The sequence below is a fragment of the Eufriesea mexicana genome, unplaced genomic scaffold (genome assembly GCF_001483705.2).
Source record: "Eufriesea mexicana isolate 0111107269 unplaced genomic scaffold, ASM148370v2 scaffold143, whole genome shotgun sequence".
In the NCBI taxonomy this organism is placed as follows: Eukaryota; Metazoa; Arthropoda; class Insecta; order Hymenoptera; family Apidae; genus Eufriesea; species Eufriesea mexicana.
In genome coordinates this window covers 287,206-299,146 of record NW_016908322.1, presented here as the reverse complement: position 1 = coordinate 299,146, position 11,941 = coordinate 287,206, and the positions used below count along the sequence as shown (strand labels likewise).

The 11,941-nt window shown below is 43.9% G+C and overlaps 3 protein-coding genes across 3 annotated transcripts in view; 1 reads left to right on the top strand and 2 right to left on the bottom strand.

Annotated features, from left to right (window-relative positions):
- Positions 1 to 967: 967 nt before the first annotated feature.
- Positions 968 to 7,225, bottom strand: LOC108555175 (sperm-tail PG-rich repeat-containing protein 2). The gene is made up of 9 exons (XM_017910722.1): positions 7,106 to 7,225; positions 6,702 to 6,851; positions 6,216 to 6,362; positions 5,953 to 6,069; positions 5,744 to 5,891; positions 5,390 to 5,622; positions 3,206 to 3,356; positions 3,033 to 3,148; positions 968 to 1,159 (listed from the first exon to the last, which is right to left on the bottom strand). Exons 1-9 carry the CDS (start codon positions 7,223 to 7,225, stop codon positions 968 to 970), a joined length of 1,374 nt encoding a protein of 457 aa, XP_017766211.1.
- Positions 7,226 to 8,118: 893 nt separating this feature from the next.
- Positions 8,119 to 11,941, top strand: part of nudC (nuclear distribution C, dynein complex regulator) — a 98,111-nt gene continuing 94,288 nt past the window's right edge. Inside the window, exons 1-4 of the mRNA XM_017910754.1 lie at positions 8,119 to 8,290; positions 8,395 to 8,472; positions 8,575 to 8,790; positions 8,882 to 9,067. Of these exons, the coding sequence (XP_017766243.1) occupies positions 8,216 to 8,290; positions 8,395 to 8,472; positions 8,575 to 8,790; positions 8,882 to 9,067 (555 nt within the window). The 5' untranslated portion in view covers positions 8,119 to 8,215. The remainder of the gene's footprint in view (positions 8,291 to 8,394; positions 8,473 to 8,574; positions 8,791 to 8,881; positions 9,068 to 11,941) is intronic.
- LOC108555211 (uncharacterized) overlaps positions 9,461 to 11,941 on the bottom strand; it is a 15,280-nt gene continuing 12,799 nt past the window's right edge. Inside the window, exons 2-4 of the mRNA XM_017910755.1 lie at positions 11,283 to 11,465; positions 10,743 to 11,007; positions 9,461 to 10,612 (exon numbers count right to left, since the gene is read on the bottom strand). Coding sequence (XP_017766244.1) covers positions 10,587 to 10,612; positions 10,743 to 11,007; positions 11,283 to 11,465 — 474 coding nt within the window. The 3' untranslated portion in view covers positions 9,461 to 10,586. The remainder of the gene's footprint in view (positions 10,613 to 10,742; positions 11,008 to 11,282; positions 11,466 to 11,941) is intronic.

Sequence of the window (11,941 nt, the reverse complement as noted above, 5' to 3'; positions counted from 1 at the left end):
TACTTATTTTCTGTTTTCCTGTTCAGTAAATAAAGAATCAAAAAACTTCGGGTGTAACTCGACATAGGAGTTCTTGTGATAAAAATTGATGTCGAGTCACACTCGACAAGGGAGTGCAAAGGATTAAATATTCGGTGAATTTGCATAATTTTTTCGTGAACGTGATATTAGTTGCAGTGGCAGTTCTAGCATTATTTCGCGATTTATTCCAACATTATCGCGACATCGGCTCGAATATCGTTGGCAAGCCAAACATCCTCTTTGCATTCGCCATAGAAGTCAGTGGACACCTGTCGACGTTACTTCCGTCGCATTTAGATTCATACGCGTTGTGCAGTCGCTCACAGCGATTTTCGCGCACGCGTGTGCACGATGATTTTATTATACGTGGTAATCGAATAAATTTGGCCAGTGTCGATCAACGTTTTTGTAAGCATCGTCGAATAATTTACGTCGATGACGGCCGTCACGAGTGAGGGGGTTGCGGGGTCAGCCGATTCGTGAAAGCCACGACGCGAGCGCGGGATTACAATTGAAATTCTCTATTTCGTTCATCCGCCGAGTTCTCCACCGTTCTCGCGTCCCAAGCGTCCTCGACTTGAACGTGCTTCAGCGTGAAAATCTTCGGGGAATCTATTATTCGCAAGAGCCGCGTTGCGTTTGATTTACACGCTTGGAAATTCTCGCTCGATGACCGTTGCCCGCGTGTCATCCGCAGCGCACGCGAATAATAATTGTGTGTTAACGGATAAATTCGAGGACGTTCCACCCAGCGGAATTATTAAAATACACGCCGAAAAGGGGACGAGAGGATGCTACGAATTTGAAATAACAAATTCTGCGATTGCAACTTGGCAGGGAAAAATTCGTAATTTTGCAGACAAATGCGTGTATATTTGTTAGTAGCAAACTGTGATAGATTCTTGTAAGATTTTATGAAAGAGGGTGTATCGAGGGTAGTTCTCCATCAGATGGAAAACGTGTGACACTTGTATTCCTGTACGGATGGACTGAACCAGCGAAGTTTCTTCCTCGTGCACGGACAACGAGCTCCCTTATTTTGTTTTTCCTGTTCCTCCAACTCCGCGATAGCCTTCGGTTTGCCCAGGGAGACATTGAACGATTTCTTCACCACCGACGACGAGAGATAGGGGTGAATCTGAGAGGGATGAAATTTTTCGTTGAATTAAATTTTTAATATCATGCATACTCATTAATTAATGTACTTTTTCAATATTAAAACACAGTCATTTCCATGAGCTAAGAGTTAAAATACTCGATCGATGAACGAATTCGTAAATTATAATTTTCGCACATCAAAGTCAATTAATTCTTTGGGGCACAGTGGGATTGACCCTTTGCACTCGACGATCTTTTCGTTACACAAACATAGTAATCCGAAGACTTTCTGCCATGAAGTCGACGATATTTTCAAAATGGAAAATAAGAAGTGCAAATTAATTGCAAGACGTAGAATTATTTTACCTCGATATTCTACGCGTCGTTTGGGCAATTTTAAATTCGAGATATTAATTAACAATGATCTTTAGAATCTAATTAAATGGCGACTGGAATGCGCCTCTCGAGTGCAAAGGGTTAAAAGTGTCCTACCTTTTTGAGACATCGTAATGCATGGGACATTTTTATATTTCGTCTTATTTACGTAAAGCAGTTGGTAATACCTTCGACAAATGTTATAAACGTATTCGTTCGTGTTGGCAACATTCAATATGCCAGTACAGGTTCATCAATTGTTGCAAGCGGAAGGTTTATCGCGACAATCTTCTTTTCCCAGTTTTATGTTTTTACATTATGCAATTCCCTTATTAGTAAAAATATACCAATTTTGTTTCATTTAAAACGCAATAAAATTTCTGTGTAACATGGTCTATTTTATTATCTAAAATCCTGTGCCGCAAAGAGATATACGTGTAATCAATTCTTCAATATCTTTTTCGATTCGATAATTCGAAGCCTATTTTTTAATTTTTTATCCACCGGACACTTGGTCATTCGTGTCAACTTAATGACTTATTCACCCAGAAATTTTCTATCTTCCATGCTTCAATCTCCTTCCACATCCTTGTATCCTATATCGCATATATATTTGTGATATCGATCATCTGCGATTCCGTGTGAAATTTTTATAAAATTGACATAGCGAACAGCCCAAGTAACGAAACATATTAAGCGCAATAAAATTTTTGTGCAACGTGGGTCTATTTTGTTATCTGAAATCCTATGCTGCAGAGTTAACGTGCGGTACAGGTTCATCCATACCCTAGATAAGGTTTATTCCTGAAATAATTCTAACCATTTAATATGTTCGTAATGGTACCTCGTAACATGATCATACACGAACCTTCCAATCAGCGAAATTAAGGAGTAAAATCGGAATTCCGCCTGTAACCACTGGCGCAAAGACAAATCGGAAGATCATACATACGCAGCGTGGAAGAGGAAACATATCTTTCCATTCCGCAACGGAATACGTACGTGGTAGACAAGCAGCGGGACGATACAATTTTCCAAACTTTACATTCACGGGACCACCATTCCCTCGACGCATTCATCTCGCCGGTCCGCGCGAAAGACGTGCAGCGCAGGAAAAAGGAGGACTTCCGTTTCAATTCGGGCTATTTACGAAGCCGGTCCGTGCCCCGTGGAACCACGTCGGACAGAGGTAATACAGACCGACGTTGGCCCATCTAACCATCTCGTAACGCGCGGCTCATACATCACCATCTGAAGTATCCGGTATTATTCCCGCGCGCGCACCGAGCACGCAATATCCTGGCCCGTGACAACAAAGTAAATACCGGTATACGTGAACCGACAGAACGGAATAGAAATTTCGACGTGAAAATACGCGAGCCATCCACCAAGCTCCAGTTTCGATTTTCGTTTCGTTGTTGCACCGTTGTTCCGTGAAAACAACGGCCCCGAAATCGTCCGCGAAACGACCGTTTCCCTCTTCGCGCAGTGCTCGTTCCATCCAACCAGCTTCGTTGATTTAGCCCAGGGAAACTTACGCAATAGCGATCCGGTGCCGGGGTGACCGGTGTGTCATCTATCGGTCGGGATCGAGGTATCACACCACCCTTCGCGTTCTCCGATATGTCGCCGGACACGTCGTAGTAGGTCGGATCTAGAAAATGGTTCGATGATTAAGAAAGGATTTTTCTGATATATTCGACGGGTGTACCTGGCAAGTCCTTGTCGTCGCGCGCAATCTGTAGCCGTCGAACGCTCCTCGTCCCGAAGGGAGCAGCCATTCGGGGGCAAAGGAAGTCGCATTTATCACGATTTGCCTTGAAAGCCGTTAAGACCTCGTAAGCTCCAGGATCGGGAGCCGTCTGCAAATATTGAATAATACGGGTTCGTAATTTTTCGAAATCGCAGAGTAATGGCGCCCCTCGAGCATTGATTAGATTTGCACGGATGTCGACTCGTTTCGTAGACTTTCCCATCTTCGTCGACGAGGTAGAGGGTATATATAGAGAGAGATATCGTATAAAAGAACAATTCGAGCATTGTTCGTTTTAAAAGTACAGGGCTATGGAATACAAGAAATTCCCGATAATCGTCCGATAATGTAAAGCATTTCACGGGCATTTGCTCGCGAAAGCGGCGACCGTTTCTTCTTGCCATTCGTCGAGTTGTCTTTGCCGGGTTCCACGGGTAATCGATTACACTCGAGTCAGCAAGCATAAATCCATTCGTTTCCGGTATTTGATCAGTGCTCGTCAATTAAGCCGCTCTCGTCGACAACTCGATACGGCCCTGGACGACAACGGTCGATCTCTTGAGATTCAGAAATGAATACTAAACGTCGATATTCCTGACGATCCGCGTTTTGCGTTTCGAGGGTGGATAGACGCACCGTGCCAGGGATTGGCTCGAATTTCCGGCTCAGCGAACCGGAAGTGATTTCTCCGGGCTACGTCGGCCACGCGCCGCTACGTGGAAATGACCTCCAGAGCATGGCAGGACGTCATTTCCGCCGCTGTCGAGTTACGACGCTTCTCTACGTTATGTAAATACCGTCGTACCCGAATCTCAACGATGTCGTCGTCGTCGTCGTCGTCGTCGTCCTCGTCGTCTTCTCTCCCCGACGTCCTTATCCGGCGATCGTAAGAATTCGCGACGACACCTTCTTCCTGCGTTTTATCGTCGCGTCGAGATAATTCCGCGCGACAAAAGCGACGTATAACTTCAGCGCTCGTATAAAGCGTACCTCTTATCCTCTCGAAATCGACTTTCAACGATGTCGTTGCGAATTTATTAAAATTACCATAGCCTGTCTCCGTCGCTCTTTACATCGATACCACGAGCATCTCTGATCCCGAGGTAATTGCGGAAGCAGGTGAACCGATCGGAAACCACTAGCAACGATTTCGTCGTGTTGCCTGGGAAAAACGGCGTTTAATGAAATTTCTGCGTGTCCACCTGTCAAACGCGAACTTGAAGCCGCTCTTCAAAAGGCGGCTCTCACAGAAGGATTCCACCTTTAAGCGGCGAGGAACGCGATGCCGACCTCAAAGGAGATGTCAGCGTGCTGCGACAGAGGCAGCAACGCGCGTTGTTCCGGCTGTGTCCCGTTCTATCCTGGCCTATCTGCGGCTACACCGTCGAATCCGCCTCGACGGTCTCTCGATTAACGGGCAAATTGGATCCTGGTCTCGAACCGCCCCGGGTACAGATGCATCGCTTCGATCCGCCGCCATTAATTTCGTCTCGACCTCTCCTGATTACCTTGCGCTCCGAGGATTACCTGGACCCCGGCTAGTTCACGGCTCCCCGGCCCGACGCGAAAGAATCCTCCGGTTCCGGTCTCGCCGCAGACTTATCGTCACCACTGCTGTCCGAATCGCCGGCAAGGACCTCGTTAAAGAAATCGCACCGTCCCTGGTTAACATTTTCAATCTTCACCGCGCTCCATCCTTCTTTGCTCACTGACTCAGCTTCGGGCGGTGGACTGGTCTGATTTTTCTCCGTGATTTGCGGGAACATGGTAGAGAGACACGGAGACGAACACTGGTATTGCTTGGTAGGGTCTTTTGGTTCTTAGTCAGCCGTTCTTTTTTTTTTTCGTTGAAGATGAGGTTGTAGAAGAGGGTTGTAGAAGGACTGTATTCTTCTGTGCATCGTGATGGGTTTGATGTATTTCATTTTGCGAATTCGAGTCGCTAGGTTACGTGACTGTAATAGTAGCGACATCTGTGTGCAGTGTGGTGTCAACTGTATACAGGATCTGTCTTAGGTCCCAGCTGAGCTCGCTACCGTACATATCTGTCGAGTTTCTTTCGCCACGTGGTTTCGTAGTTATTATCGAAAAAGTGGGAAGAATAAAATTCGCAAAATTTGGAAAATCAGGTTTGTCATTTACCTTTCCGATTCTGGGGAACCTCTCTGTCCTAGATCTAAAAGCAGCGTGGTACACGTTGCTCCTCTGTTCTTCCATTTCTTCCTCCGAACATTCGGATTCGTAATCTCCCTCTTTGTACATGGAAATTTCATCGAGGTACACTTCAGGCTGCACTGGCCTCGTACAGGTGTACCTGTATCGCTCCTGTGACTCGTAAGCCAAGTTACCGACGTTCAAATGGTAATCGCTGGGGCCTGCAAGAGAAACGTGCCTCCTGGATAATGTACCAGCAATCCTATTCCATATTTCAGACTCAAACACACGGTAGAAAAGAAGAATAATTGTTCAATAAAATTGTCAAATTGTTAGTCTCACCTGGTCCCGTGTCTTCGGAAACCTTTCTAAACCGACTAGCACAGGTACCAAAAGGTGCTTGGTAAATGGAGCCTGTACACTTCACCTGGACCCGGGGATCGTACATACCTGGGCCAGGTACGTCAGGTTGCGACCCGTAATCGAATCTCTGCAACGAAGTACGAATTTATCGTACACAAATTTTTACAAGTTGTCTCGAAGAACCATACCTTAGAAGTTTGCCCAAAAGGGACTGGTTCTAAAGCATACGGGTCGCACTTGCACGGGACACTGTGGTATTTATCGAAATTGCCTTTCACGTCGTAGCTATTGGGAGCTGGAAAATTCTATAAACGAAGATTCACTTTGAGCGTTACGAATTAGCTACTTCAGGGAACATGTTTCGAGGCTCAGTTACTTCGCGCATTTTTTTCCTGTACAACGTGTCAAGGAAACGAGGCTGCCAGGATGACATCCTCTTCGCTTCTCTCACTGTCTCGTCGTGCACCTGAGTGGCTGTCATCTTCGTTTCGTGTTCGTAATCTCCAGGGCCTGGAGTCAAGAAAGGTCTCGGCTCGGTTCTTCCTGTCATCCTGCTCCAAAAGTTACCTTTGTACATCAACGTCGTGGTATTTGTCTCCTAGAAATTGTTCGCGTTTCATTCTCAACCCGTATTTTTCTTCCTCCTTTTTACTTTTCTTTGCGCCGTTTTGTTTTTTAAGAAGGAACATTTACTTCTCTGGGGACGTTGTACAGAAAAGTTGACCTCTTTCTAACTGGCAGCGTTTTTACTAGACTGCCGTATTCGTTGACGGTATATCCTGGGTAATTTTTGTCAGGGACGGATGTGGGAGTGGGAATGATCGAACGAGGGGGTCGAGTTAGCCATAGCTATGATTCATTGTCAAAATGAAAGGAACGGTGTCAAAATATTGATAAAAAATGTGTACGTCTACAAGATATACTTATAAATAGACACCTTTCCAGCAGGACCTCTCCAGGTACCTGGATGAGATCTTATTTTTTGTGGTTTAAGTAAATCGGTGGCCACGTCATAGTCTACCGGGCCTGGACCTTCGGGTATCTTATCCTTGAACCTGACTTCCGTAAAATCGATGCTGACGCCGCCCTGTAATTTCCGATTCTTTCAACACGAATATTTATCTAGAATCAGCGTCGAACGGCTTAATTTTAAGGAACTACTTTCTGGTATATGTCGTGCAGGTGCTTTTAAACGATACGTGGTGGGTCCTGGTAATCGCTCAGCATCTCTCTGTATAATAACAGTCTCCCTCTTGGTTCCGGAAAGAAATGGATAAAAATCGGCTACGAGAATAATTATATATATTTTAACGTCTCGAGGTGTTAAATATTGTATTTAACTGTTTTACCGAGATGTCTTTTAGGTTGTGGCAACTCCGATACGTCGTACGTTCCTGGCCCAATTGTGGGCGGTGTTTGGGTGATTAATTTCGGAAACCTTCTTGCCCTATCGTATGCCATATTTTTTTTTTTTTTAAACAATTTAAAATAAAATAAATGCAGCAATGGTTACATCGAAACTGTAACTTAATCAGTGCCAAAGGCAGTGCCGAAATACGCGTGAACTATGCCGAAGGTCGAGAAACGACGGTAGAATAGATCCAGCCAATCGACCAGTAGACGTTTATTCGTTATTCGAGTTGCATCATTGGCGAAATATTCGTATGAAAATAAGTGCATTCCTCGTGTTTGCGGGACCAACTGCTTTCGCTAATGAATCATCTTGGTGCAAGAAAAATTATTTGTTTGCAATAATTGTAACGGCCTACGTATTCGCGCCCGAAGGACGCTGTTTTCACTTCTTTAACCTACTTTTTTACAACGTTCGCCTTGCATAAATTTTCGGCCGGGTCAGTTAATAATTTCGTTCTCGTTACGCGAAACCCATTAACGTTTTGACGCCGAAGTAAGAGATTATCGTTTACATCAAATTGAAAATGATTCGCCGGGCACGATCGTAAGCAAAGTGAAGGGTTCTACGACAAGCCGAGTGTTTTGCAAGTGATATCGCGTTTATTGCGTCATTCGAGGAATGTTACGTATCCGAGATGGTAAAGAATTATCATTCTACGGTTAACTTCGATGTTCCCGAACGGTAATAGTTTCAGCAAATTGTATGCATCGATCGAATAAAGTATTTTACTCCGATGGGCTTTCTTGCAATAGAAAATTCATTTTTATACTTTTTTAAAGATAAAATTAATTGATTATTGTATCTCGTTGGAATACAAAATGGGATGATCCGCAGATAGTTAACGGACATTTTTCCTCTACGTTTCACGCAAGATGGCGCCACGTACATCGCATGAAATCGTGTTTGGTCGATAATTCCAGAGTTTTCTGACAAAACGTGGTGTGCGAAGAAAGTTGCATTGTATTTAGCGTCAGTGTGAAACATTTAGTGGTTTATTCGGTATTTCGTAGGAAATTTGTCACGAAACCTGAAGAATAATGACAAACAACGAAGAAAAATTCGACGGAATGTTGCTGGCTATGGCGCAGCAACTGGAAGGCGGTATACAAGATGTGAGTGTCGTTTCGTTACCGGTTAGGTTAGGTTTCACTCGTAGCAACTGCATTATTTGCTAAGTAATTCGAAAACTATTTACGAAATATCGTTTACATTGCAGCTTCTTGACACATTCTTCAGTTTCCTCGCGAGAAAAACTGATTTTTACACGGGGGGCGGGGAAGGAGCAGCAGAAAAGGTAATTATCTTTTGTGTATTACTTGTGCAATCTTGTGTCATATAAATGATTCCATTATCTCATCATGGTAATTTATATTGCTACGTTTATACTTGATTGCAGCTTGTCACTAGCAAGTTCAAGAAATACCAAGCTACTGCTGTTGCTAAAGCAGCTATTGATAAGGCTGAACGTGCAGAACAGGAGAGACGTCGTATAGAGAGGTTAGAAATGAAGAAGAAAGAAGAAAATGCTAAAGATATATTTAATTTGGATTCAAAGATTGTTGAATTAACCGATGATCAGGCTGCTACGTTACAAGAGGAAATAGATAGTAAAGTACGTATAATAATGTTTACATCATAATTATCGTAGATAAAATTGTAATGACATTTTACTTAATTACCCTCTGTTTGCCTTTTTGTTACAGAAATTGGCAAAAGAGTCACCTGCTGTTCCTGGCCCAAGTGGAAGTAACACAACTGCTGATACAAAAGAGGAAAACATGGACGACGATGAAGAAGACGAAAAGGATAAGAACAAACTTAGGCCTAACAGTGGAAACGGCGCAGATCTACCAAACTACAAATGGTCACAGGCACTTTACGACTTGGAGGTAAGTAACATCGATGTTTTTCTTTGCATGAAAATGGCAAAATATTTATCCACAAACATAACAAAAGTTTGTATCTTTAAGAGAATTTTATTTTTGAAACTTTATAACGTATTATGTAAAAGCCAATAGTAAGATGATTTCTGATATTTAAATAGCTATTGCATCTATGCTCTAGTGGAATCATAAAATTCAAAGTACTCTATTTATCTTATATTTTACTTTATCGCGTTTAGATTGATTTTCTGCGAATATCTAAACGGTACTAGTCCAAAAATATTTAGTCTATATAGTTATCTATATATTTTGTTGACCTTTGAAGCAAGTTTCTTTTCGTTCGTCACTCTTCGAAATATCTTTTGCACGCCTTATAATGAAAGGGAGAAAAGCAAACGGTACATTGCCATATGTATTAATCTTATCAGGAGAGAGGGGATGGAGAGAGGGGAAATAAAATAACATTCGTATTTTCTTCATGGTTCGACAGTTTCTTGTTGAATCGACGATTAATTAATACGCAAGTAATATCACAGTTGCGAGTCAGCGATCGACACGATCGCTGCTCATTGCTTTTCCGTACATTCCCTGGAACTCGACACCCTGGCATGCGGAATCCAGGTTTGATTCAAGCGTTCTTTCTGTTAGTAACAATTAAATAACGACCCCTAAAATTAACACATATCCGCCTATCTTACTCCCGTTTCGTCGATTGCCCCGAACTGTCCGTCAACGTTAATCGAAGAAATACTTGTGCGTATCGACTTACGAAATGTTTCGCTGGACGACGACAACTTTCCTCAAACGCATTTGTCTGATTACAATCGAGTAGTTGTTGCCTTTAATTCGAATTAAATTTAAATCGAAAATTTCTATTCAAATCATTTCGATTTATATTTAATTTAAATTAACGATATCTGGAAATTTATTCGAAGCTCGGAGGACCAAGCTCCAGCAGTGATACAAACGAAATTACACTAGTCGTCTGTGTATCGTAATCTATGCATCGTGTCGTCGTCTGACCTTAAACATTAGAAAAAAAAAGGAGAAAAAAAAAAGGAAAGAAAATATGGGTAGAAGTAAATATTCTACGATACTCATCAAATTTCGAAGAACGCGAGTCAGTCCCCTCGCGAGATAATCGAGTGGCCCAACGGTTTAGGATCGCGTTCGTGCTATCTATACGATCTTACCTAAAGCTAGCTTATTACATGAATGTAATTACTGAGTTTTCACGTACCGCACGCGAAACACGGTGCAATACAGCCTTTGAAACTTTGTTTCTGATCGAGAACGTCTAATCGAGTCGCTCTAACATACTAAGTGATAATATACATGTACATTATAAATACGAATGATTTCGTCGACAGTGATCGAGAACCCTAACATCAATCGCTTGGCAAAAATTCATTCGCTTCGGGGTCCTATTCGTTTCTCGTTGCTCGTGCGCTCCTCTGTCTCTTCTGTTCGGGTGAACTTGCAGAGGACAATCCACGATCACTCGACAAGCTCAACTCTCGCCGGCCTAGTGGTACTTGTCGCGAATTCTCACTGTAATCAGAAGCAAAAAGCACCGGAGACTGGTGGAGACTAGATTCAAAGGCACTCGACGTAAGCAACATCGCGGAGTAGACCAAGGGGCTTTTGATTCGATCAAACTCGCCACAGGAGATATACTTACTTTCCATGTAGAGAATCCCGAGAAGCAGGCCGACCATGAATAGGAAAGTCATCGTACAGACGAGCACTGTGAGCTGATTTCTCGCGCAGTAGGACTTCCTGTAGACGGTCGTCGGTCTGCCCAGGCCGTTCACCACTGTGAAGTGGGTGCTGCTCGCCACTGATGCGGTGTCCATCTGTTTCGGCGTTGTCACCGTGGGTGGATGAATAGCAGCGAGATTGGCCAGGTTCGCGGCTGTCAAGAGTAATGTGCCCGACGCGGCACTCTGCAACACGAGATCGTAATTCGCTCATCTATCAGTTGTGAACGGTTCGCTCGAAATTTCTTCGCTAATTCCATCTTGTGTAACTACCGTTGCTTCTGACTGAATCTATTAATTATAATCATGAAACTTCAGAGTTCTTCTGGGATCAGTGAAACCTCGAATCTAAATTTGGCAATTGGCTACTTAGTCTTCTCGAAGATATCTCTGGACTCTCTCCGAGGTATCACCCTGTCGTTTACGTTATCTTGGAAGCTACGCAATCTCTTCTCGCTTACGTGTGTACTGGCGGTGGATCCCTGCGACGAGGTGGATCCTCTGGATGGCGAGTTCGGGTGCAGATGATGAGCCCAGCTACCATTCTCGCTGTTCCTCTCGCTTCGTCCCACCAATGACGGCCTTGGGATGTGCCAGGAAAGCGGGCTGCCCGCTACTGCCGTCGTAGCCGCCGTCGCCTCGATCTGAAAGCAACGTAAATCGACGTGAGGTTTTGATTGCATAAGCGATAATGTCGCGCCGATTACGCTTCTGCTTCGCCCGCATGTCCTCCACCTGCAACCGTGCGTTGTTTATCTGTCGGCAGGGGAGCATTACTCTATATGTAGCTACACGTTATCTGCGTTTCATCTGCTCGGCCAGCAGGCACGTTGGTCCGATTGACCAATCAGCAGATTAAATAGCCGTTCAAAGTGGCGTATCTCGGGCAAACGTTCTCCGCAAATGTCACTCGTTAACCGATACAGTTTTCTCCCCACGGCCACGTAATCCCTGCGTCGATATTAATTAACCGACGAAACAATCGGTGCCCTCGGATGACAGACATTCGCGTCGGCATTGTGCACCTCTCGCGGTTCTTCGCGCTCTCGTCATAAACAAACTTTACATACCGACCGACGTCGTTTTCGAAAGAGTGCCGCAACGCCTCATTGTTCTCGCT